This window comes from Geotrypetes seraphini, chromosome 2 (genome assembly GCF_902459505.1).
Source record: "Geotrypetes seraphini chromosome 2, aGeoSer1.1, whole genome shotgun sequence".
Classification (NCBI taxonomy): domain Eukaryota; kingdom Metazoa; phylum Chordata; class Amphibia; order Gymnophiona; family Dermophiidae; genus Geotrypetes; species Geotrypetes seraphini.
In genome coordinates, this window is record NC_047085.1 from 475,336,413 (window position 1) to 475,363,862 (window position 27,450).

Sequence of the window (27,450 nt, forward strand, 5' to 3'; positions counted from 1 at the left end):
CTAGGCCTAGAGATCACCTTCTGTTACGCTATATGCTAAATGATTTATTCCTGTAAGCTGTTATTGATTGGCTAAATAAATATATACTTATTGAAACCGGTATATAGCGTTCGAGGTCTCATTACCGAGGTAGGCCTGGACAGCTGCCTACATCAATCCCCTTTGGTTATAGCATGTTCTCTTTGGTCTGTTATCCCCAACTATTTATTTTTAACTTTTTAATTTTTCACTTGATTCTTTTTAATTTTTATAATATTGTAAAATGTTTTTGGTTGAAAGACGGTATATCAAGTGACAAGTAAACTTGGCATGCCATAATAAAACGATGATTTCAGATGTCATGTATTTTGCATCTTCCCTACCAGAGACTCCTACACTCATCTCTCATCTGGTAGCAACATTAAGAAGTACATGTGGTAGAAAACTGGAATGCTCTTCCGGATGCTGTTATAGGGGAAAACACCCTCCAGGGATTCAAGACAAAGACAAGTTCTTGCTGAACCAGAACGTATGCAGGTGAGGCTAGACTCAGTTAGGGCACTGATCTTTGACCTAAAGGTCGCTGTGGGAATGGACTGCTGGGCATGATGGACCACTGGTCTGACCCAGCAGCGGCAATTCTTATGTTCTTAAGTCACACACTTTCAGTGTTGGCGCATTTTCGAGAGAAAAAAATAGTTGCCATAACTTATGAATCAATCCTTGTATGTAAATAAAGAAATAAATACTAACAAGCAAAACGAGTGAAGAAAAACAGAGGAAAATAGTAATTGTAAGATAGAGAAATGATCAGGAATCATGTGGGATCCTATCTGTGATGCGTATTAGTTAGGTAGGAGCATTTGAACAGACCCAGTGCATTGCAAGGCCCTTGTCGATTAACAAGTATTATGTTACCATAGGACATTGGTTTTCACTAATTTCTAAATCGTGGCCACTTTGGATCCAACGAACCGGAGAGCTGCAAAATATTTTCCCATGCAAGGTCGTGACACTTCTGACCAACGTATGTCAATGACATTCACCCCATCATCAGCCTTCAAACTGTCTTATGTCATGAACCCGGTTAGAGAGGCAGGAGAGGCAGATAGTAGCAGGAAAAAAAAAAAAATCCAGACTGATGATGAAGGCTGCCTCAGAGGTCTCTAAGGACTGTCATTGGCCCCTGAGCCTTGCATTGAAGAACACTGCCATAGGCTATTTAGCAATACTGCAGCTGCAAAGAAAGACAGCCTCCAAGAGAGGGGAGTCAACGAGACGGAAAGGAGAGATGTGTCAGGAGAGAGCTGGAAGCCATGTGAGGCAGTAAGGAAGAGCATGAAAGAGACATCAGCTGACATATGAAACCTGTCAGGATAATCACATTTCAAATAAATGTGGTCATACAACAAGTCCTCGATCTATAAGAAAAGTTGTGAGGATGAAACGGCTCCTGTTGTTACACTCTAATCTTGCACCTATGTTCTGTTCGAGTTACTATCTAATTAGAATAGAAAATAGAGAGTTATGTACCTACTACTATTTATTATTTCTAAGTCGCATGCAGCGCCCTACTCAAAAGAGCTTCCAACCTAGCTCACATATTTTCTAAAAAATAAATAATAATAATCAAAATATGTAAATCTGTTCATCTCCCTTACATCAATCATGACTGATTGGGTTCGGTGACCTATAAGCTATAAAAATGTATACTGCTGGGTTTTGTTTTTTTTTTTTTTTGCAAAATAGGCTGAACCACGTACAGAGATTATCAGACTGGTATGTGATAGAGTGATATATGTTCACCAGTCGAAGGTTACACCAGTCGAAGAGCCTGACACTACGAAGAGCCACTGTAAAGTTCACAGCCCAACCAACAAAGCTGGAGCATTCTCCATTGAGGGCTATACACAGTCCAGAAATTTTCTACTTTTTTTTTTGGTTCTGCATTTTTCCGACTTAACGAAAAAAAGCAGAAAATCACTGGCCTAAGTGTATAGCTTTTGATGGAGATTGCCCCAGGTTTGTTGGTTGGGCTGAGAATTTTTTCAGCGGTCCCTGGTATAAGAAAGGGGCAGGAGGAGGTCAGGCCCCCCAAAAATATCCAAACTAGGTCATGGGGTCGATAGTCAACGTGATTTAACCAGTCAAAAATAGCTCCAGGCTGGTTTGATGCTATCCGAGGATATTCAGCAGCACTTAACTGGACGGTGTCACTGAATATCCCTCCTAAATGACTGTGTTAAAACCGGCTAGTTTGCGGGCAGAAACCGAGCCAGTGATCAGATTTTTTCAGTCTGCTAACTAGTTGAGCAACCACATGAAGTTAGGATAGAAAAAAAGTCTGTCCTGGGGTCTTTTCTTTTTAAGATATCCATGGAAATGTGTTATTAGATATCGTTCTTTGACATATGTGTTTGTAGACCCGTCTCAATTGATAAGTTTTCTCTCAATGAAACGTCTTGAGAATGAAGTAACAACAGCACCTAATAATGACTAGTTCTCCGTTCAGCAGTAGTTAATGTGCTTTCTTGATGAATATTTGAATTTAACTATTCTACTCTTTAAGTCTTGGATCTAGATTAGAGGACCGGTGTGTGATTAAGTGAAGTTGTTTTCTTTTTATAATAATTTGAGTGATTTTATCTTTCAAGTTTGAAAGTAAATTTAAGTTGGAATGTCTTGATCACACTTTTCTGTACAAGATGATAACGCTTGGAATAATTTTGTAAAATTGCATAAATAAATAAAGGAAAAAAAAAAAAAAGGAAAAAAGTCTGTCCTAACATCATGTGACAAAGTCAACTGGGCGAAACCAAAAAGAAACTCTGGGTCCTGGCCAATGTTTTCCACCATCTTCCCACTCCTGGAAATACAGAATAGGTTCGCCTTCTGATCCCCCATCCCGAACCCTACTTCTGGGCCCACCCCACTCCTCCCACCCCCATAGGTTCCTCTGGACCTACCTGGACAAGTCCTGGTGGTCAGTGGCATAGCGAGGGTGAGCGGCGCCTGGGGCGGCAGCACCCCTCCCCCACACTCTTCCCAGCCCCCCTTCCGCGCATGCACGCCCCCCCTTCCCTGTACTTCGTTGGCTTCAGCTCTCTCTCTGATGTCCTAGGCACGGGTCCCAGAATTGATGTCAGAGAGAGCGCCGAAGCTGACGCGGGCAGCAAGTTGGTGGCTGCTTGCGCCAAAGTTAAAAAGGATAAGAGAAGGGGTATGCTTGCGGCAGGGGGAGGAGTGAGAAGGGGAGGCAGAGAGGAGGAGGGATGCTGGCACCCCGAGGAAGATTGTGCCCAGGGCGGACTGCTCCTCTCACCCCCCACCCTTACTATGCCACTGCTGGTGGTCCAGTGGGGTCAGAGTGGCAGGTGCGATGCCTACTTACTCCTGCCCTGCAAAATGGCCGCCACAACCTCTATCGGCAGCCTCATGGTATTAGAATTAAAAGACTAAAAAATGGCACCCGCTAACAAATTACTTGCATTCTACAGTAAATCTATCTCTCTGTCCCAGGGAGAGCCTACTATTAAAACTGAAACACATCTGAACTCAGATGAGGAATTACCATCTTCCGTAGACTGTCATCAGATTCAGATTTGGGAATCTTAGGGTCTTGCCCATATTCTTCCCCTTCCGAAGATTTATTTTTCGTTCTTCTATTTTTTTGTTCTTTGGCGTTTTTGGAGGTAAATGGTGACATTTCTGCTGAGCTGTAGGACATTGTGTCGTTTCCTTTAGCAGCTGCTGCCTAGAGAAAAAAATAACACATAAATCCTGCAAGTAAATTTGAATGGAAAGTAGAGGCGGAAAGTCCTCAGGTCACCTGATTCAAAATAATTAAAGCCAGAAAACTTTCCAAGAGACTGACCAAAGATAATTCAGTTATGCATGCTGCACTGGGAGAAACGAGATAATTAATTCAAGTTCTTATAATTTTCCAAAGAATCCCAATGTCTCTGCCAAAAAGATCTTAAACTACCTGGAAATTTTTAGGATTTCATCAGAGGCGCTTCCTCCTATAAATAAAATAAAAACCATCTCACATTTTGGATAGTTTAAATTTGACCCAGTTTTCAGAAGGTTCCTAAGAGGAGAATGCCAAATGGTGTATCTTCTTGGTTACAAAACCAGATCGGGACAGGATAGTTAATTTCACTTCTTTCTTATATCACACTCCCAGAAGCAAGGCTGCTCAATGCGGTTTACGAGGGGCCGCTGAAAGGTTCTCTGGCCAACCAAGAAGAGAATGATGTGGAGCCACGAAACTTACAAGTTATTCCTGCCACTGATATTATTGAGGCTCTTATTGTTGCATGATAAACACTAACAAGTTCTTCACTAACCAATCTAAAAGACCCCTCTGACCTTAAGGGTCTACATGGTTGATACACTTTCAGCACTTGAGTCAGATTCCAAGGTAGCTCATAATGTAATACTTTGAAAACCAGCATAAGAACTTTATATACAATCCGATATTTAACTAATAACCAATGAAGCCGTTTCAGCAGTGGTGTCACATGGTCAAATTTGCTCCCTCCACAAATTACTCATGCAGCTGCATTTTGGACAGTCTGCAAAGCCTTACACCTCAAAGCCTTACACCTAAGTATAGCATATTGCAATAATCCAGTTTTTGAATGATAGCCGTCTGTACTACTATTCAAAAATCATAGTTTGATAGCATTGGTTTTAACCTGCTAAGTACTCGCATTTCGAAGAGAGCAGACTTGACCACTGCTAACACCTGCTCTTTCATACTCAACCAAATCCCTAACACTTTCAGACGCTTATGTATTAAAATTTTCACATCTTTAATCTCAACATGTTCAGGCCACCTAGGATCATCATCCTTTCCAATCAGATTACATCAGTTTTAGTAATATTTAAAGTCAGTTTATGATTCATCATCCACGTCTCAACAGCCAGCTAACTTATGGATAATTTTGGCTATAACTCAATTTGCCAATTATTCATCGGGAAAAAGATTTGAATATCGTCAGCGAAGAAATGATAACTCATATGCAAATTTTTGAATATCTTCCCCATTCATTCAATTTTCTATACCGTTCTCCCAGGTGAGCTTAGAGCGGTTTACATTAATTTATTCAGTTACTCAAGTATTTTCCCCTATATAGAACAATGGGATTTGGGTGGGTTTTAGAAGGCTCAATATTATCCACCAAAAGTGTAATAGTTAGAGTGGGATATGGACCTGGGTCCCCATCTCTATAGTCCATTGCACCGCCCACTAGGCTAAACCAGGAACCTGCTTAGACATGTATGTACTGTTTTATTCACAACTTTGGGGGTGGAAGAGGGTCAGTGACTGCTCTTAAAGTGGGAGGGAGGTCATACTTTCATCCCTCCAGTGGTCATAGAAACATGATGGCAGATAAAGGCCAAATGGCCCATCTAGTCTGCCTATCCACAGTAACCATTATCTCTTTCTCTCTCCGAGAGCTCCCACGTTTCTATCCCAGGCCCTCTTGAATTCAGACATAGTCTGTGTCTCTACCACCTCTTTTGGGAGACTGTTCCACGAATCTACCACTCTTTCTATAAAAAAAGTATTTCCTTAGATTGCTCCAGAGCCTCTCACCTCTTAACTTCATCCTATGCTCTCTCATTCCAAAGCTTCCTTTCAAATGAAAAAGACTCGACTCAAGCACATTTACATTATGTAAGTATTTAAATATCTCTATCATATATCCTCTCTCCCGCCTTTCCTCCAAAGTATACAGATTCAGATCTTTAAGTCGGTCCCCGTACTCCTTATGACGAAGACCACACACCATTTTAGTAGCCTTCCTCTGGACCGACTCTATCCTTTTTATATCTTTTTGAAGGTGCGGCCTCCAGAATTGTACACAATATTCTAAATGAGGTCTCCCCAAAGTCTTATACATGGGCATCAATACCTCCTTTTTCCTACTGGCCATACCTCTCCCTATGCAACCTAGCATCCTTCTAGCTTTCTCCCTCACCTTTTCAACTTGTTTGGACACCCTAAGATCATCACATACAATCACACCCAAGTCCGGCTCTTCTGTTGATCACATAAGTTCATCATCCCCTAAGCTTGTACCCTTCCCTCGGATTTTTGCAGCCAAAATGCATTACCTTGCATTTCTTAGCATTAAATTTTTGCTGCCACATTTCAGACCATCCTTCAAGCTTTGGCTGGTCTTTCTTCATGTTATTCACACCATCCAGCGTGTCTACCCTATTGCAGATTTTGATATCATCCGCAAAGAGGCAAATCTTACCCTACAACCCTGGTCATCTGGTTAATTTTGGTACCTTTTTGGCACATAACAGATCTAGCCCCAAATTATTATTTATTTATTTAAAAAATTTATACACTGCCTAAACCTAGGCTGTTCACAAATGACGATACATAACATACATAGTACAGGCATCAAACTTTTTCTTCAACTTTTTCAAGGTCTTATGTAAACTAACACTTCTCATTCAGCAATACCTTGAATAACCAGTTTACTTATGTTTACAGACCTCAGCGGTATTGCTGCGTGTAATAAAAGTTTCAACACACGCAGACTATACACACCAAAGTCATCATTGGTCTTATTTATATTTTAAAGTGCTCAATAGTGCAATCTTCTTATAAATAATCTTATTTTATAAAGTTTAAATACTCATCTTAAGTGCAAAAAAACGCGATTTACGGGTTTAAACTTCCAACATAGGATTATGTTTCGCCATTGGCTGTATCAAGGAACCCCCTAGCTGAAGTTGGAAACGTGGGAAACATTGCACCGGCAAAAAATAAGGGGGATTCCTTGATGCAGACAATGCCGAAACATAGTCCTATGTCAGAAGTTTAAACCCCAAAACTGCGTTTTTTTTTGCACTTAAGATGAGCATTTAAACTTTATAAAAATAAGATTATTTATAATAAGATTGCACTGTTGAGCACTTTAAAATATAAATAAGATCAATGATGACTTTGGTGTGTATAGTCTGCGTGTGTTGAAACTTTTATTATACGCAGCAACACCGCCGAGGTCTGTAAACGAAAGTAAAACTGGTTATTCAAGGTATTGCTGAATGAGAAGTGTTAGGATACATAACAAACATCACAAATGCCCAAATTGTGCCCTAGATATTTTCTAAAATGTTTGATTATTGCAGCAAAATCATAAGCCCGCCCTAATCCCACCCAAACCACACCTCCAACGCAACCCCTTCAGGTTTAGACACACTGTAGACAACCACCATAGAAAATAGCAAATTGGAAGGATTTGGCAATAAGAACTCACATCTGACTATTTATGCCACTTTTTGGGACATTTTTCTGTTTCGAAAATGAGCCTTATTTTTTCCTATTTGTTCTAAATGTACTGCTTAGCAATTTCATTGTGTGCCTCCTAGTCTCTAATCTTTCCTCATAGGGGATTGCTCCTATTGTGTGCACATTCATTTACGCTACAGTACCTCTTAAGCTGACATAAATATAAGTGGTTTCATTTTAGCCACACCTACAGTGGCGTTAGGCACCATAAAGCGCCTGCGGAGGTCTGATTATGGCACCAATTGTTCTGGTGCCATAAGGCACCTTGAAAATTTGTGAAAAATGTTCAAACAACGTTTTTCACTGAGCTTAGGCAAAAGATGGCACAGTTTAGAAAATCTGGGCCTAAGTGTCTTTATAAATTAGGCTACAAACAGATACCTTTTTACCCTTCACACATAGGTGACTTTTTAATATAATTTACTCTCTTAGTAGACCACAAATTTCATCTTTCAATATTGATTTCTAAAGGTTTTCCCCTATTGAATGCTATGGTTAAAATGATTCATAGCCAACAGTTCACACTGATCGCATCAAACACTCAAAGAAGTAACTGACCTCTTGCTCTCTTTTTAGTTGTTCCATGGTTTGCTGAAACTCTTTCTCCTTGGCTTCAGCTTCCACAAGAGTTGCTTGGTTCTGTTCTTCGTAGGCCATGGCAACGACAGCCAGAATCAAGTTGACCAAGTAAAAGGATCCCAAGAAGATGACCACCACGAAAAATAGCATGTAGGTCTTCCCCGCTGTTCGAAGAGTCTGTAAGCATGGCCAACAGTGCCAAGAAACAGTTTACCCCAAATCTGAAACACTATTGTGAAGCAGCTTAAACAGCCTTAAGTACAAGATGTTTCCTCCTTGCCTGACAATCTAAAAAGAAATCTGAGTGTACTATTACAGCAACAGTATTAAAATTTTGGCACTGCATCAGCATAAAAACACTCTTTTGGAACAACTTAACATTAGTTTCTTTTATTCCGCCAATACCTTGCGGTTCTAGGTGGATTACAAAAGGAAAAGATTCTGGTCATTTCCAGAAGATTACTGGGAAGCTAGTGGTTGTAACATTTGGAAGAACATTACTGCTAGAATTAACGTGCATGAGTGCAAGATAACCAAATTCAGAAATTTCACAAGTTATCCCATCACTTAAAGTTGAAGGGTCCACTGACTGGTTTAATACAGGAAGGGCAAGAGCAGTGGTGTAGTAATGGGGGGAGATGGCATGCTGCCCCAAGCGTGGTCTTCCTTAGGGCGCTGGCACCCCTCCGCCTCCCCCTTCCCACGCCTCCCCCTGTCTCCACGCACCCCTTCCCCCCGTACCTTTTTAACTTCAGCACGAGCAGCCGCCACCAACGTGCTGCCCGTGCCAGCTTCGGCGGCATCTCTGATGTCATTTTCGGGACCCGCACCTAGAACATGACATCAGAGAGAGCGCCGAAGCCGACGCAGGCAGCAAGTTCACGGCCACTTGCACCGAAGGGAAGGAGCGGGTGCACACAGGGGAAAAGGGCTGGCGAGGGGTGCCACAGCCCTGGGCGCCGCTCACCCTTGCTACACTACTGGGCAAGAGGCATGCCAATCCTGTGGTATTGTTAACCAAAGTAACATAACATAGTAGATGACGGTAGATAAAGACCCAAATGGTCCATCCAGTCTGCCCAACCTGATTCAATTTAAATTTTTTAAGTTTTTTCTTCTTAGCTATTTCTGGGCAAGAATCCAAAGCTCTACCCGGTACTGTGCTTGGGTTCCAACCAGAGAGCATCATTACTTAGCACTGATTTAAAATAACTGCTTAAGTTGGGCTGCTTAAGTAGCTGATCTAGGTTAACCAAGTAAGATATCTAGCTACCTTTAGCCAGCTATATTCAATGGTGCTGGCTCACAGTTAGAGTTATTAGCGTGTGCTATCATGTTTCCATAGGGTTTGCCAGAATTCCTTTTTTTTAAAAAAAAAAAAGAGGACATCTGGCACTGCCCCATTCCACCTCAGCTCCACCCCGTCCCGCCCCAGCCCTGCTCCAACATGAACCTCCGGTCTCCTACCCTGAGCTCAGGGCCATGTCTAGATGGCGTCTGAGCATACATCGACGCGATGACATCACATGCATGCACACACTGCCGGGTTTTGGAAATCCCTCTGAGCACCCGGACATTCCTCTAAAAAGAGGACATGTCCGGGTTTTCCCAGACATCTGGCAGCCCTATGTTTCCATGCACTAATGTTCTTACAGGCCGATACTCAAAACCTAAAGCCAGTGCCAGTGGCATAGCGAGGGGGAGAGGCGGCCGAGGCGGTGGTGCTCCATCTCCCCGCTCCTTCCCCAATCCCCCTGCCTTGCGCACGCCCCCTTTCCTTTCCCCCATACCTCTAGCTGTTCACCACTACGAGCAACATCTTCAAAGTGCTCCTCACGACCCCGTCGGCTCTCCCTCTGACATCACTTCCTATGCGCGAGCGAGCCGACGCAGTCGCAAGGAGCGTGTTGAAGGTGTTGCTCGTGGCGGTGAACAACTAGAGGTACAGGAGAAGGGAAGGGAGCGTGCAGGGCGAGGGGGGAGGAGCAGGAAGAGGAGGGGCAGAGAGGAGGAGGGGTGCTGATGCCCCCCCCCCAACATGGCCACTGGCCAGCACTAGAGTTGATTAGCACCAGACTATTGCTGGCGTTAGTCAGCACAGAATGTTCAGAGGGCTCAGGCGTGTGAGATAACGTGCGCTCAAAAGATTCGCGCAAATAGCATATAAATGTAGCCAAAGAGATGTTGGTGAGGCAATTTCCTATTCCCTCCCAAGGCTCAGAGAACAGCGCAGAAAACAAAGCCGCCCTTACCACTGATACCTAATGCCAATTCGGAGCAGGTGTGTTAGGATGTTTAAAGAGAAGATTTTCCCATTATTCTGCTTCTAAAATCTGTCAGTTTTTATTTAAATTAGAAGCAGAAGGAAGCCTGTGCAAGCCGCTAAACATTGGCAGTGGCAGTGAAATGAATGTGTGTGAGTCAGAACAGGCCCGAAACGGAAAGCACACTTTGGCGCCTGTTTCCAGCTTAAATATAAGCCTTCCAAGTAATAAAAAATAAAAATTTGAAAAGCTTATAATTAAAAGGCACTGAAAACAAGTGCCAAGGTGCGTTTCACCTTCGGGCGTGCCTGGCGCACGCACACAACAGCTGAGCTTACCAAACAACTTTTGTGCGCATATGCCAGGCATGTTCCTCCAGAACAGTGTCTCTCAAACTGTGTGCCGCGGCACAGTGGTGTACCTCGAAGAGATTCCAGGTGTGCCACGAAAGAGTCCAGAATTCTACTTTTATTTTTATGAATGCCCTAGAAGATGACATGCATGCAAGAATCTGTCAATGTTATGGGAGTCTGCAAGCGCAAGGATACAACCACCCAGACAAGCATCCTTCTTTGACTTGAGTGGTCCATGAAAGCTAACAGCAAGTAATTAATTTTATTTATTTTTTTGCAGTACTTATCCTAACTCGAGCAACAAAACAATCAAGGCTTTGTTACTGTCTGGCTCTTCTTATCTTTGCGAACTTGGATTTTCAGCTCTGACAGAAATTAAATCGAGAAAAAGAGAATGACTGCAGATGGTGGATGATGAAATGTGTGTTTGCTTGTCGACTATCGAGCTGCATTTTTAATTAATTTGCACTAAAAAACAAGCTCATCCATCGCATTAGCAATTCTATTCTATCTACTTTAGTTTCACCGTACAGCGTACACCGTACAGCGAAAGATTAGAGAAACTGGGCCTCTTCTCCCTCAAACAGAGGAGATTAAGAGGGGACATGATCGAAACATTCAAGGTACTGAAGGGAATAGACTTAGTAGATAAGGGCAGGTTGTTCACCCTCTCCAAGGTAGGGAGAACGAGAGGGCACTCTCTAAAATTGAAAGGGGATAGATTCTGTACGAACATAAGGAAGTTCTTCTTCACCCAAAGAGTGGTAGAAAACTGGAACGCTCTTCCGGAGTCTATCATAGGAGAAAACACCCTCCAGGGATTCAAGACAAAGTTAGACAAGTTCCTGCTGAACCAGAACGTACGCAAGTAGGGCTAGTTTCAGATCGGGCGCTGGTCTTTGACCAGAGGGCTGCCGCGTGAGCGGACTGCTGGGCACGATTGACCACGGGTCTGACCCAGCAGTGGCATTTCTTATGTTCTTAAGTTCTTATGTTACAATTACCCGTACCTAACTTAAAGAACTTTAAATAATTTACTCTCAAATTCAATTTTTTGTTGGTTTTGCAATTTTATAATTTCAATTATAATGTGCTGTGGAAAAACATTTGCTCAGTTTAATGTGCCAGAGCTAAAAAAGTTTGAGAGACACTGCTCCAGAAGGTTATTCTTCAGCATCATAACACAGTTCATGTGATACCTGTTGGTAGAGGGTTTCCCAGGAATCCTGTGTCATCAGACGAAAGAGAGAGAGAAAGGCCCAGCCAAAGGTATCAAAACTTGTGTAGCCATAATTGGGGTTTCTCCCAACCTTCAAGCAAACGTATCCCTCCGGACATAAGCTGATAAAAGAAATGCAAGCAAGTTCTAACAATGCAAATTCACTCTCACATAGTTTGTTTAAATGTTCAAAATGAGGCCAAATATATTCATGGTACACATTCATGGTAGAGAATGACACGGTGACAAAATTCATCACCGTTCCTGTCCCCGCGGATAACCGCGGGAAACCATCTTAATGTCATCACCGTTCCTGTCCCCGCGGATAACCGCGGGAAACCATCTTAATGTCATTCTTTAAGGAGAGAGGGAAGAATCAGAGTATGAATGGCCACAACCACTGACCCGCAAGCATTGCTTTGAAGAATGCTGGTGTAGAAGGACTGAGGTTGAGATAGACACTAAAGAATGATAGTCTCTGGTATCCAGAGCAGATATTGTGATGTCATAATGCCCCATTCCACCAGTGCCTAAGAGCCAATCACATCAGTGATGTCACAATGGCTTCATTATCCTTGGCTCACATAAGAATCAGAGTATGAATGGCCACAACCACTGACCCTCAAGCTTTGCTTTGAAGAATGCTGGTGTAGAAAGACCGAGGTTTAAATAGACACTAGAAAATGACATGGGATTATTTCCCGCGGTTATCCACGGGGACGGGAACGGTGATGAATATTGTCACCGTGTCATTCTCTAATTCATGGTACAGTGGAGGCTGTGCATCTCTTTCCCCCATGTTCACTCTGTAGGCATTTCAGCCCATAGTCTATAAATGACGCTGGTTTTATTGAAATAACATTTTAAACTGATTTTCAAGGCACCTCCGGTACCTAAAAATAACAGCGCTGGAATCGCATCTCCGTAGGTGCTTTATGGCACCTAAAGCCACTGTAGGCATGGCTAACACCGGAAGTGGCGTTAAGCGTGATTCACATCAAAGGTAGGTGCCAGAAATTTAGGTCTTGAAAACCCTGGTCTACATTTGCGGCGCCTACCTTGGCCAGAGGCGCGATTCTCTAAACAGCGCTGTTGCATGATTGGCCCGTGATTGGCAGCTGCTTTTAAGGCGGCCGCTGACCACAGCCCTGTTTAGAGAACTTGGGCCTTCATGTCTAAGAAGCAGCCTTACCTTACTTTAATTTTGCGTTTCCATTGCATAATATGCTGAGCTATGCTAAGAAGGAATAAGTGCGCTGTTAGAGCGGTGGCTTGAGAGCTAGCATGGGCCAATTCCTGCATGAAAAAACACATCTCTTCACCTAACTCCATAGCCGTTATCATTATGATATTATGTATTATACAAAAATGTCAGGCATCTGTAGACTAATTTGCTATGTAACTATAATGTTAATCTAGAATGAACTATGTGAACTATGTGAATGTTAACTTAGAATGTGTAGGTTAATTTAGGATCTGTGAATGTTAATTTAGGAAGTACAAACTGTACTATGCAAATGCCACTATGCCCTGTCTAATTATTACTAAGGGCTAGATTCACTAAGCAAACCGATCATGTACCAATTGGTTTGCGAGCCCTTTACGACCAGATTTCCTTCCTGCACTATTCACTAACGCCTGTAGTGATCCGATCCCGATCGTCCCATGCAAATTAGTAAAACCCCATGCAAAATAGCCAAGCGAATGATTCACTAACAATTGCTTGGCTATTTTGAGTCAGGTTTTACTATTGGCAAACCCAACTCTGCAGACCTATAGGTAACAGAGTTACCGTCAGGTCTGCAGGTGTTAGTGAGGGGGTACATTTTTTTGCCTGTTTTATTCATTTTTTTCCATGGCACAGATATTTTGCGTGTGTTACACACACAAAATATCTGCCCCATAAAAAAAATGAATAAAACAGACAAAAAATGTACCCTCTCACAAATATATGCCCCCCAATCACGGCTGCCCCCCACCCCCGACCAGCATAGCACTCGCCCTCCCTGTGACTGGCACCGCATGGCCCTCGCCCCCCTCACAGCACAGCCCTCACAGGACCCCCCCCCCCCGACCAGCACAGCCCACTCCTAGCACCAAAAAGTTGGGAGCAGGAGGGGTTTTCAGTCTCTCCTACTCCTAGGCCTTCCACCCTCTGGCCCACCCCTGGTCGGCCCTGGTGGTTGGGCCCAGATCATCCGCCCCAGTACCTTTTTAATAGTTGGGAGCAGGAGAGGTGCCCGGTGCCTCTTGCTCCTTGGAGGCGCCGAACATCTTCGGGAACAGGAGGTTCCCAGACCCTCCTCCTGCTCCTTTTCCGCTCTAAAATCTTTGGGAACAGGAGGAAAGTCCTTCTGCTCCTACTCTCCGGCCGGCCGCCGCCGCCCAATAGCAGCCTTAGGCCTCCGCCCCAGCGCATCATCTGTTGCACAGGGAGAGGCCTAAAGCCCCGATTGGCTTAGGTGCCTCAGGCTCCTCCCTTTGGAGGGGCCTGGGGCACCTCAGCCAATCAGGGACTTCGTTAGGCAGGAGTCTAAGGAAGTCCCTGATTGCCCAAATTGGGTGGGCCCGAGGCCAAATTAAGTGGGTCCTGGTCCACCCATGGCTACATCACTGCTTTATAGTTATCATGGGGGTAGTTACTATGTGTTATCTTTTAACACAGCAAATAATGTGGATCAATTATTTCCACCTTAATAGGTGGTGCTATCTGCATCCAGTGGTAAGTGTGTTGTCTTTAACTGGCTAGGACGAATAGCATAGGCCATCAAGACTAGAACCCAAACAACTTTTTGCCCCTCGCGGGATTAGAATCTTGGGGAGCCGGGGTAGGGGTTGGTTTGCTCTGTTTCTTCAGTTTCACTGTAGAAGAACATTTTGGGCACACCCCCAACAATTAACCCAAAGGCTTTGTAGCTAGCGGATGTTAATTTTAGCAATTAATATCCGGTGACTGCAAAACTTTAATGCACATTAGTAAACAGCGGCCAGTGTACAGAAATTGCAGAATATACCAAACAGGTTTTGCTTTTCAGGAATTTGGGAACAATTAGAAACCTTTTATATTTCATCAAATTAAAGACCTATTAACATAAAGACCTCATCACTTTAAAGTGACATCATGTGGAGGGTACTTTTATAACAGGATGCCTGGTTTAAGGGGGGGATTGTGAGCTGTATATTGCCTTTTTTATGGTTATACAATCACACTCAAAGTGGTTTACATACAGGTACTTCAAACCTTTCCTCTATCTGTCCTGATGGGCTCACAATATATCTAATGTACCTGGGGCAGTGGAGGATCAAGTGACTTGCCCAGGGTCACAAGGAGAAGGGTGGGGTTTGAACTCACAACCTCAGGGTTCTGAGGCTGTAGCACTAACCACTATAGAAAGAAAAAAACAAGTGGGAAGTGGGATAGAACACATCAACCACTCCCCACTTTCTTTGTTGGACTTTACGCAGGGTTTCTGTTCCCTTTACTTTGCTCTGTATTTGCTTTAACCACTATGCCACACTCTCCTCCCCACTTTGGTACCATTTTATAAAGACACATCAGTGCCTCTGGAATTTTTTTTTTTTTTAATAATATGCTAGTGTAAGCAGCAAAAATTGCATCTACTTTGCTCTTGGGGAGGTGTAAAGGTCTACACCCAGATCACTCACATATGTGAACAGTTTGGCATATTTTATAATCTACAAACATACTTACGAATTTTGCCTTTGTTCCACCCAAACTCCACCCCTGTACATGCCTGTAGGCAAAGTACACGCAGTCATGCCATGCCATGCCAATGCCATGCCAATTCAGTAGCACAAGGGGTAAATTTACAAAGGCATTTTGAACTTATATACCAGTATATAAACCCAAACGTATTCTCTTGTGTGTACTCATACTTGACATTTGTGTAGGTGTATTCAGGGGCAGAGTCTGGCAGAAGAATTAGCTGTTGTAAATACATTAATTTACTCCTGCCCTCTAGCTGGTACATATGTTCAGTATATTATTTATTTTATTTATTTATTAAATTTATACCCTGCCTAAAACTAAGCAGCCCACGGAAAAATATCCATAAAATAACCATTCACAAAAATATTAAACACCAAAGAGCTGTGTGTAGAGAAACACGCTAGTAGAAACTTTCAAAATCATTCATGTTAGTCCAGAGAGAAAGTCATAGCTGCACAACCTCAGATCATCTCTGATACTTGTCCTTAGTGGCAGATTTAATCCCTTGCCTGCCCTTTGCAGCCCAACAACCATCCATTCTACTGCAGAGCTGTACAGCTGGGGGGGAGGTGGATACTCAAAAATTATTGTTGGCGCAACTGCTGGCCTGTGGAATGCTTCCCCAATGCATTATGGCATCTTGTTCTTACTTGATCCTCAGCAGAAGCAGCTACTGGAGCAAGCTTTTGGTTGGTCATTTCTATAGTGTTACTAGACATACGCAGTGCTGTGCATCAAAACACAGAGTAGACAATCCCCGCTCAAAAGAGCTTGCATCTAGTCAATACAGACAAACTGCACAAGAAGGCGCATCAATACACAGTGATCAGGTGGGGGAATTACAGAGGGAATGATAAGACAGATATTGGTGTTTAGCAGGTGGGTTGGAGTTTGAAAATGAAAGAATCTTCAAAGTGGGCATTGAGCCTTGATTTGAATACCGCCAGAGATGGAGCCTCATGGTCCTTCCTGGAAATTTGAAGTTCAGACACCTTCTCAATTGGCAAGTCATGTGGGAGAGAAGAAAAGCTCCAGCTCTGCTCTTTTGACATCGGCTAAGTTCTAAGTGGCAGGGAAGGGAAGGGAGAGCAGTGCACTTAGAGCATTTGGAAGGGAAAGCACTGTGGAGATTTGAACTTAGAGTTGGGAGTGGATAAGTGGGGACCTTGAAATTGGAATGGTAAGGGAGTGTAGCAACTTGAGACTGGGGGACCTGTTCCACCTAAGTTGAGCAGGACTCCTCCACTTACAGTTTTGCCAGGGGGGGGTGCTGTTTCACTATCACATCAATAATGAAGCTCTGCAGGCCTCCAGGGAACCTTTCTGTCCCTAGTGATGGGAAATACAATACTGAAGCAACACCCCCCCCCCCAAACACACACACACACTGACAGCAATGCAATAGGAGGACTCCTGCTCAGCTTAGAGGGAACAATGATTGGGAAATCATGAGTGGACAAAATGGAAACTGGGCATGAGTAAGTAGTGTGCGCAGAAAATGGGGCATTTAGGAGGAAGCAACATCTGGGGCACTGAGTGGGGAGAGTTGAATCTGAGAGATTAGATAATATGGTAAGAGTGGGGACCAAAAGATTTGGTGTTGGGGGAAGGGACTGGTACATTTGGTGTGAATAGACAGGGAAACTGCTGGGGAATAGGCAGGTTAGGGGTGAAGAAACAGTTGTAAAGGACTGGAAGATGGGATAAACATGGGAAGTTAGTGTAGCCAGGGTGTAAAACAGTGAGCTGGCCCTCTAACTCTATACACTCACATGCACAATTTTATGCTTCGCATGCAAAATTATGCATGCAAGTTATAGAATAATATCAGTTGCATACATAACTTAATAGCAGAAGGGGCTCATAATCGAAAGAGAAAAACGTCCAAAAACCAGCCTAAGTCGGCACTTGGATGAATATTTCCCAAATACGTCCAAGTGCCGATACTAAAAACGGGTTTTGGACGTATTTCTAAACGACCTAGGCCTTCATAGTGCCACTGAAGACCAAAGCTAAACGGGGCGTTTCGGGAGGAGTGTCGAGGGCGGGAGTTGAGCGGGACGTGGGCCGGCTTAGACTTAGTCATACAGCATGTATAACCGAAAGTTATATAGCCCAGGATCGACGGAACTTGGACGTTATGACTTAAACCATGTAAAACATGGTCTAAGTCACAAAAACCCATCTAAAGTCACCAGATAAGCACTGCAAAAACATAAAACAGACCCCCCACACACTACCCCAGTGATCCCCGACCCCCATAAAAATATTAATCACACCTTTAAAATTCAGCCTCCAGATCATCATCAACTGGCTGCCTGGCATAGGAAAGCCTAGTTGTCTAGCACAGAGGCAGCTTAAGTCATCTTGGGGGTGGTTTAGGGACTCATGGAGTGGAGGACCCATGCCCATAAGCCCCTGTAATCACTGCATTGATACAAAAGCATGTGCACTCCCCTATACACCCCCAAAACCCTTTTGTACTGGCATATAAGTGGCTCCTACAGCCATAAGGGCTATTGGGGTGGTAGATAAGTGGGTCTAGGGGATTCTGGAGGTGGTTTGGGGGGCTCACCGTGACCTATAAAGGAGCTGTAGTGGGGAGAAGACATGGCACCCTTTTTGTGAAGTGCCCTGTAAGATACCCCACTATTTAGGTGGCATATCTGGGTGTTCAGTCCATCACTTTGCAGACCCCTCCCACGTCCCACAGGGCTTGTTCTAGGTGTTTTGGACTTGGATGAAAAGTTGGACGGAAATGTGGTATAAAGATGGACGCTTTAGCGACTTGGACGATCAGATTGGCAGGACGTATAATTAGATGATTTTCAAAAGTAAAAAAATTTTGGACGTATTTTTTGAAAATGTGTCTTAGGCTCTTTTTTACTTTGGATGACTTGCGAGTTGGACGCAAACATCTAGCATATGCTTCGATCCAGTTCTCTGGTCACCCAATCAAAAAATTCAATCAGGTTCGTTTGGCACTTACATACACAGGTCACAGAATGCTAATATTTACGCATCAAACTGTCGAGAGTTACACCAGTCACTAAGCTAGAATTTATTGAGTTAGCATAAGTGCCTGTGCCTAAAAATAGTCACATAAAGGCAGACTTATGATCACAATTGGCATTATAGAATCCACACAAGGGCCTGATTCTATATATGGCACTAAAAAAATTAGGGCAATCAGCATGGCACTTAGCACAATTCTATAAAAGGCTCTATAGAATTGCGCTTGGCAGCCATATGTAGCATATCATTTACGCATAGGGTTACCAGACATCCGGATTTCCCTGGACATGCCCTCCTTTTGAGGCCATGTCCGTGGGTCTGGACGGCTTTTCAAAACCCAGCCCTTTACAAGAATCTAAATCAGTTAATGCTGGATCTGTCCTGCTTGCTCATCATATAGAAATGTTTTTAGCTTCTTTCTAAATTTTGGGTAGCAGGTTTCCTTTCTAGTGTGTTGTGGCAGGTTGTTCCATGTCTTGATAGCAACATAGGTAAACAACGGATCATCTGCAATCTATTGGTGATTCAAGTTGATGTGAACAATTGGATTAGCTATGAGAACAATTGGATTAGCTCCTCTGATGAGTGGTTATTACGAATGTATAATATAATGCTTGATGGTTTTAAGGTTATCTGAGAGGTCACGGATAACCAATAGAGCTTGTGATAGTACTCCGTTACAGAGACAAATTTCTTGAGCCTGAATATCAATCTATTTGCTGTATTTTGAATGAGTTGTAATCTGTATAGTTGTTTGGTGCTTAGACCTGCGTATAAGGATTTGCAGTAGTCTAGTAGGGAGAGAATGAGCATTTGAACTAATATGGAAAAGTGGCACTCAGAAGAAGGATCCGATCAGACACAGTCATTTCATATTAAAGATGGTTTTTTTCCCCAGAGGTTTGAGATTTGTGGAGCGTACAAAAGAGTAGAGTCCACCAAAGATTTTGGATGAGTTTTGCACATTGAGAGTGGTTCCTGACAGTAGGATGATAGGGACCAATTGTTGGGTGAACCAGAATAAATAAGTCTTGGTGGTGTTTAATTTGAGTTTCCTATTGATGGCCCAGATATAATTTTTTCTTATTCCTTCTGAGATGTTTTCTGAGATGTTCAGGGCAGTTGGATCAACTTGTATTAGTATGAAGATGTCATCAGTGTAGGTTAGGAGCTGTTCTCTGGTTTAAAATTTGATTTCACCAAGGGAGCTTATGAATAAGTTGAATATTATTGGAAATAGAGGGGAATTCTGAGGTATACCACAAAAGGATTTCCAGCTTTCAGAGAAGGTGGTGTCTTTCCACACAATGTATTCTCTATTGGTTAGGAATGAGTTAAACCAATCAAGTACTGATCCTCCTATTTCGATTTCACTAAGTTTCAACAACAGGAGGTTATGGTCCATGGAATAAAAGTCTGCTGAGATGTCAAATTGTAATAGGATTACTTGTTTTCTTTTGCATAGAGATTGCTTGATTTTGGCTGTTAATGTGAGAAGTAGTAATTCAGTGCTGTGTTGTGCCCTGAATCCGTATTGAGTTGTAGACTAGAGTAATTTTCAATATATTCATTCAGTTGTTTGTAAACTACAGTTTCAAGTAATTTAGTCAACATAGGGATACCTGCAATTGGTCTACAGTTGGAAGGAATGGATAAGTCTGCTCTGTGGGTCTTAGGAATAGAAGTTGGGACTATGCAGCCCATTTCATGTGGTCAGTTGCCATTGTGAAGCAAGGTGTTGATAAATCTGGTTAGCCATTGATTAATTTTATCTGGTGGTAGTGCTAATAGTTTATTGGGGTATATGTCAAGGGTTCTGTTGTGTGCAGATAGTTTTGTGAAGTGTGTAGTGACTTCTGGTGTAGATAGTGGGGTGAAGTTATTCCAGATTTGGCCTGCAGGACAATAGTCATCGATAGTGGGATTCTTGATCGTTTGGTTGCGAGATAATGTTTGATAGGCTTGATGCAGGGGGGTGTTGTTAATGTGTGCATTATGTGAAAAAGTTTCTTGGAATCAAGGTTACCATTTTCTATTTCTGTGGCAAAGTACTTTTTTTTTGTTTGTTTGTTTGTTTTCACTACATGGTATTGCAGGTATCAATTGCTGTCTTCCACACTAATTTGTGTTTTGGAGATTTATATTTTTGCCGTTGTTTTTCAAGTCATCTGCAAGCCTGTTTATTTTCTGTTTTAAGTGATATTGTGTATCGTGGTATGTGTTTAGTAGAATACATAGTGTGATAGTTCAAGGGAGCAATGGAGTCTAGAGCTTGAGATGTGGAAGTGTTCCAGTGGTCAGTCATGTTTATAGTGTTTTGGTGCAGTTGTTCATTGACTTTTCACCAGTATAGGGTAGGGTCTCTGGTGAGAATTTGTTTTCTAGTGCTTTTCTTGGAAGTGCTTCCCATGTAGAGATCAATGTTCTAGGTAAGCAGAACATGATGTGACCAGAGACTGGAGACCAATTGGTTGAAGAGATAATATGTTGAGGATTGACTTTAATGAAGTCTAACATGTGACCTTTTTCATGTGTAGGACCAGAAGACATTAAGGTAAGGTGACTATTTTGTATGATGTTTTGAACTCAGAAATTGTGGAGCAGTCTTAGGACTCTAGTGTAGATTTATGTCTCCTAGAATAAATTATTCTGTTAAAATGGCAAGTAAGACATGAGACGATTTCTTGTAGTTTATTTCTAGCTTCTATTCATAGGCCCGGTGGTCGGTATAAGAGTAATAAACTTATATTGCTGTATGGCCAGTAGGAAAAAGGAGGTATTGATGCCCCTGTATAACATCTTTAAAAATCATAGTGAGACCTCATTTAGAATATTGTGTGCAATTCTGGAGATCGCATTTTCAAAAAGGATGGAGTCGGTCCAGAGGAAGGTTACTAAAATGGTGCATGGTCTTCATCATAAGGTGTATGGGGACAGACTTAAAGATCTCAATATACTTTAGAGGAAAGGTGGTAGAGGGGAGATATGATAAAGACGTTTGAATACCTACGTGATGTAAATGCACATGAGTCGAGTCTCTTTCATTTGAAAGGAAGCTCTGAAATGAGAGGGCATAGGATGAAGTTAATAGGTGATAGCCTCAGGAGTAATCTAAGGAAATACTTTTTTACAGAAAGGGTGGTAGATGTGTGGAACAGTCTCCCGGAAGAAGTGGTGGAGACAGACTGTGTCTGAATTCAAGAAGGTGGTGGGATAAGCATGTGGGATCTCTCAGAGAGAGAAAGAGATAATGGTTACTGAGGATGGGCAAACTAGATGGGCCATTTGACCTTTATAACATGTTTCTATAACATTATCTTCAGCATGAGAATGGGAGTTTTCTGAGTGGTTTGCTTACAGAGCCTCTAGTTTTGTTTGGGGTAGAAAAAAGACAGTTGATTCCCTAGACCTAGAGATGCATACTGATCAGAAGGTGAGGAATAAAGAGATGGAGAGATTAGATTTATTAAGTAGTTTGACCTACTATAATCTTGATTCATATCTTCCATACTTAGTAAGAAAGATACAAGGGAATAGTAGGTGAGTGTCTGTGAAAGGCTGTGGACTGTTTCAGAATGGCTGAAAATGGCATCTATTTGTCCCTTACTTCAGAAGTCATCACTTGATCCACAGGTATTTGATCATTTTAGACCTCTCTCTAATTTGTCATTTTAAGGGAAACTCATAGAGGAGAGTGTGGCATGGTGGTTAGAGCTACAGCTTCAGTACCCTAAGGTTGTGGGTTCAAACCTTGTGATGCTCCTTGTGACCCTGGCAAGTCACTTAATCCTCCACTGTCCCAGGTACATTAGATAGACTATGAGTCTACCAGGACGTATAGGGAAAATCAAGTTTCAAGTTTATTAACTTTTAATATACCGACCATCAACAAATATCTGGCCGGTTAACAATAAAATATTTAAAAAGAAGGGAAAATAATAGGTATTAAAAAATGATGAAAGTGAACATCAAAGACACTAACTGGACAGACTTGAAAGTGAGGGTAAAAAGGGAAAGGAGGGGAAAAGTTACATATTTTGAGGAGAGAAGGAGAAAGTGGGAGTAGGGTAAAACATATTGGGTGGGATCGCTTTTTTTAAAAAGCGGTTGGTTGAGTAAGAGAGGAACAGAAAAGAGAGAAAGAGAAAAAAAAAGCAAAGAACTCTAAACTCTAAATGATGTGATTTGTAACCCATTCTGAGCTCATTTGGGAGGATGGGCTAAAAAAAACAAAGAAAAAAGTTGTTTCTTACAACTGAGTTGTATTTCTACAACAAATCTTTGTCATCTTTTCATTCAATGTTTCAATGACAACACTGTATGGCAAATGGGTTGATATCCTTGAGCGATGGTATTTTTCTGTAACTAGATCATAGTGAGAATGTCTTGTTGATCTTGTTAGATTTCTCATCTGCATGTCTTATGGCAGACCACAAATTATTACAGCGGAAGGAGAAGGTGGGGATGCATGGGAGAGTGTTAAACTGGTTTTCTTCTTTAGTGAAGAACAGAGTGGAAGAATGGCACTGGATGATGTCCATTCGGACCCTGGTGTGTTTACATGTGGACTATGTATTATAGGGTTGGGCATTTAGGGACTGGTTCTATAAACAGCGCTTATGTTGGGTGCTGCTAGGTGCCCTTATCAGCGATGCCTAACTGAATTCTGCACGCAACCTACATTTTTTTTTTAAACTGGCATGGCAACTGAACACACCATTAAAAACCAATTTAAAAAAGATTAATTAAAGTTGCGCATGGAATTCCGCGTGGTGCCTAGTGATGCCTAAGCCGAGGCATCTACCCGTGCCTAACGGTATGTACCTGAAAAGTAGACATGCTTAGGGGCACAAAGTAGGTGTGGTATGGTTTAGGCGTCATTAGGCGTCTATGTTAGGAAGTGGGTAAACCCTGGCCTAATGTACCAGCGCTTACCACTAAAATGCCTAGCGACGTCTAAGCCCACTTAAGCACCACTAGGTGTGATTCGGTAAACAGCACCGAGTGGCAGCTAGGAGTTAGGAGGCAAACCAAAAACAAGGAAAACTGCAGACGGGCATACAATGATGCAGGCAAAGTTTATTGTGACAGTGGATAAAATGCGGTTAAAAACATCACCTAAAGGCAAACAAACCAATGGACCCGACATGGTCCGTGTTTCGGAAAACACGCCTTCATCAGGGGTACCAAATGAAGAAAGAATCAATAAAAACCGCAAACAAGCTTTTGCCTGTATGAAAGTAACTCCGGGAAAGAGTCTGTGCGCGTGCCACATTTTATCCATTGTCACAATAAACTTTGCCTGCATCATTGTACGCCCGTCTGCAGTTTTCCTTGTTTTTGGTTTGCCTCGTATTCCTGACTGCAGACTTTGTTGGTTCCCCCTCCCCCCTTTCGTTGTTTGCTCGACTTAGGAGTTAGGAGCCATTTATAGAAGCTTACAATAAACAACAGAAAATGGCCCTTAGTGCAATTTGATTAATTTTTAACTTCCCTCTGTTGTCCAGCATTGCTTTCTGTCCTGTAGTATCTCTTCTCCCACCTCCCTGCATTTTTTTTTTTTTTTTTAAATTTACAAACTTATCCTCTCTTTTACTAACGTGGCTTTTAGCGCAGGCAGTGGCGGTAACTGCTCTGCCGCGCATAGGAATTTTAGGAGCGTCGGAACGGTTACCGCCGCCGCTGGCACTAAAACCCACGCCATGCGTTAGTAAAAGAGTGGGGTTAAAGACAAGCATGCAATACTTGAATACAGATTCATGATGAAACCGCAAATTTTTTTTTTTTTTTTATGGCGAAACAAATCACGAAACAATATGAAACTTTTGCACCTCTCTTCATTTCATTTAACAGGCCGGGCTCTTTATAGGATCATTTTATAGGAGCAGCAATCCCCACATGATGTCTGTGGCTGACTCAGAAACTTTCCCCCTGCTGTGTCCTGCCCCTCCCCAACACAACTTCCTAGTTTGCCTTCACATGCCTTGATTAATCGCAATTAAAATTTTTTAATCGTTGCTCACCCCTAATTATATCCATTTGTATTTGCATATTCAGCCATTGTGTCAGATCATTCAATCAGCAGGCTTAAGATGCTATTTGCCAATGACATTTAGATTTGGCTGTCATTCAGTGAATTGGTGTGGAAGAACTGAACACTGAACTTTTGTGTGCCCTGCTTTGCAATTGATTCAAATAATTTTAATTTTTAAACTGAACCTCAGAACCAGTCCATATTCAACCTGTGGCAGTCGGCATTTTTTTTTAAACGTAGAATGCCACAGACAAAATGAGTCCAGAAGTTTCAGTGTCAGACCCTATCCACTGAATAGCCAGCCCCAATCGCATTGGGCTTTGGAGCCGAGGTGGGTCCCAGTTACTTTGGACTAGAGAGTTGCGCGGGGACAGAAATCCCACCCGTCCCCACCCGTCCCCGCCAAAGTCCCACCCGTCCCCACCCATCCCCGTGAGGAATCCCTCCATCCCCACCCGTCCCCGCGAGGAATCCCCTCCGTCCCCACCCGTCCCCGTGAGGAATCCCCTCCGTCCCCGCCCGTCCATATAAACTTCAGAAATAGTTATTTCATTTAATTATGCTACTGAATTAAAGGCTCTGGTAGAAACCATTTACAAATAAGCAAAAAGACTTTATTAATTTGAAAATATTAATTGGGAAGAATACATACTTTGCAAATGGGTTTCTACCAGAGCCTCTAATGTTTATAAATTTTTATCAACACAACTAATATACTACTTTATCCTGAAGCAAAATAAAAAAAAAGAAATATAATTCTTTTCCTACCTTTGTTGCCTGGTTTCTGCTTTCCTCATGTTCTCATTCAATTCCTTCCATCCACTGTCTCTCTTCCTTCTGCATCTTCCATTTGCTCTGTTACTGTGCCTCTCCCTTTCTTCCCCCTTCCAAATTGGTCTGGCACCCATCTTCTTCTCTCCGCTCCCCCCATAGTCTGGCATCTGTCTTCTTCCCTGCCAGCGTCTTCTCCCTACTCTCTCTTCCCCATTTCCTTTCAGCGTCCTTCTCCCCCCATCTTCCCCATGTCCTGTCAGCGTCCTTCTCCCCCCTCTGTCTTCCACATGTGCTTTCAGTGTCCTTCTCCCCCTCTGCTTCCCCATGTCCTTTCAGCGTCCTTCTCCCTCTCTGTCTTCCCCATGGCCTTTCAGCATCCTTCTCCACCCCCCCCCCGTCTTCCCCATGTCCTTTCAGCGTCCTTCTCCACCCCTTTGTCTTCCCCATTTGCTTTCAGCATCCTTCTCCCCCCTCTGTCTTCCACAAGTGCTTTCAGAGTCCTCCCCCCCCCCCGCCCTTCCCATGGCCTTTCAGCGTCCTTCTCCACCCCTTTGTATTCCCTCATGTGCTTTCAGCGTCCTTCTCCCTCCTCTGTCTTCAAGTGCTTTCAGCGTCCTTCTCCCCCCCTCCTTCTCTACCGCCCCGGGTGCAGCACAGCCGGCCAGGTCCCCTTACTTTTGTGGCACTTCCCCGACCGACTGACAACAGCCCCGGTCCGACAAACCTCCCTGCCCTTAACTGCGAATCTAAATTACCTTATTACAGCTGCTGTAAGAAGATAATTTAGATTCGCGGCTACAGGGCAGGGAGGATTGTCGGACCGGGGCTGTTGTCGGTCGGTCGGGGAAGTGCCACAAAAGTAAGGGGACCTGGCCGGCTGTGCTGCAACCGGGGCGGGGTGTGGCGGGGCGGACCACCCCGTCCCTTGGTAGCCACTCGAACCGCGAGGCTACTCTCCTCCTTACCTGCACTGCCTGCAGCACAGAGCCAAACGGAAGTCTTCCCGACTCAGTCGCGCGGCTCTTCTCTCTACCTTCTCTGCTTGCAGCACAGAGCCGAACGGAAGTCTTCCCGACGTCAGCGCTGACGTCGAGGGAGGGAGGGCTTTAAGCTTTAAGCCCTCCCTCCCCTCCGACGTCAGCGCTGACGTCGGGAAGACTTCCGTTCGGCTCTGTGCTGCAAGCAGAGAAGGTAGAGAGAAGAGCCGCGCGACTGAGTACATCCAGCCCCGCAGGAACCCCGCGACCCTCGGAGGCGTCCCCACGGGATCCCCGCGACCCTAGGGGCGTCCCCACGGGATCCCCGTGACCCAAAGGGGGAACCCGCGGGATGCCCGCGGGTCCCGCGGGATTCCCGTCGTCCCCGTTCCCGTGCAGCTCTCTACTTTGGACGCTGACACAGTAGATGACAGCAGAAAAAGACCCTCATGGTCCATCCAGCCTGCCCTACAAGGCAACCATAGCCCTGCTCACCAGTCCATGTAAGCCCAGCTCACCCATTTTAAAATTCTAGTTATGAAGTCACCACCATGCCAACCATATAAGCAGCCAAACATGATGGGGATGATAAGTTGAATGCTGTCAGCAGGACACCATGTATCAGTCAGGATGCCTTCCTCTTCCTGCTAGGCTGCTCAGTCCCCACTCACACAGTATGTGACCATTCTTAAGGTGGATGGTATTGTAAGAACATAAGAATTGTCATACTGGAACAGACCAAAGGGCAATCAAGCCCAGTATCCTGTTTCTAACAGTAGCCAACCCAGGTGCCAAGTACCTAGCTAGATCCTAAGTAGTAAAACAGATTTTATGCTGCTTATCCTAGTCATAAGCGGTGAATTTCCCCAAGCCATCTCAATAATGGCCTATGGATGTCTCTTTTAGGAAATTATCATTCTCCATACAAAAGAAGTCGTTCAGGATTGGGTGTCCTACACTTAGATCAGCTTCCAGTATGCTACAAGTGATCTGTCTGATCTGAGGAAAGCAGCGTGGGCACCGTTGACACAAAAGTTAGATTGCTGCAATCCACTTTCTGGTTAGCTTAAGGAGTTAGAATTGGTCATGAATAGAGCAGCAGGGATTCTTACAGTTTTTGTTTGTCATATCTCCCCTGTACTTAAAGATTTACATCGCTTACCTATTGAAGCCCAGGCAATGTTTAAGGGGATCACCCATACTTTTAA

General features: G+C 43.4%; 1 protein-coding gene across 4 annotated transcripts in view; it reads right to left on the reverse strand.

Moving 5' to 3' along the window:
• The window catches only part of LOC117354345 (sodium channel protein type 5 subunit alpha-like), an 839,094-nt gene that overhangs the window by 486,890 nt on the left and 324,754 nt on the right, over positions 1-27,450 (reverse strand). For all 4 annotated transcript variants that reach the window (XM_033931713.1, XM_033931710.1, XM_033931711.1 and 1 more), the window contains 3 exons: positions 11,693-11,834; positions 7,856-8,053; positions 3,551-3,733 (listed from right to left, as the gene is read on the reverse strand). In XM_033931713.1, the coding sequence (XP_033787604.1) occupies positions 3,551-3,733; positions 7,856-8,053; positions 11,693-11,834 (523 nt within the window). The remainder of the gene's footprint in view (positions 1-3,550; positions 3,734-7,855; positions 8,054-11,692; positions 11,835-27,450) is intronic.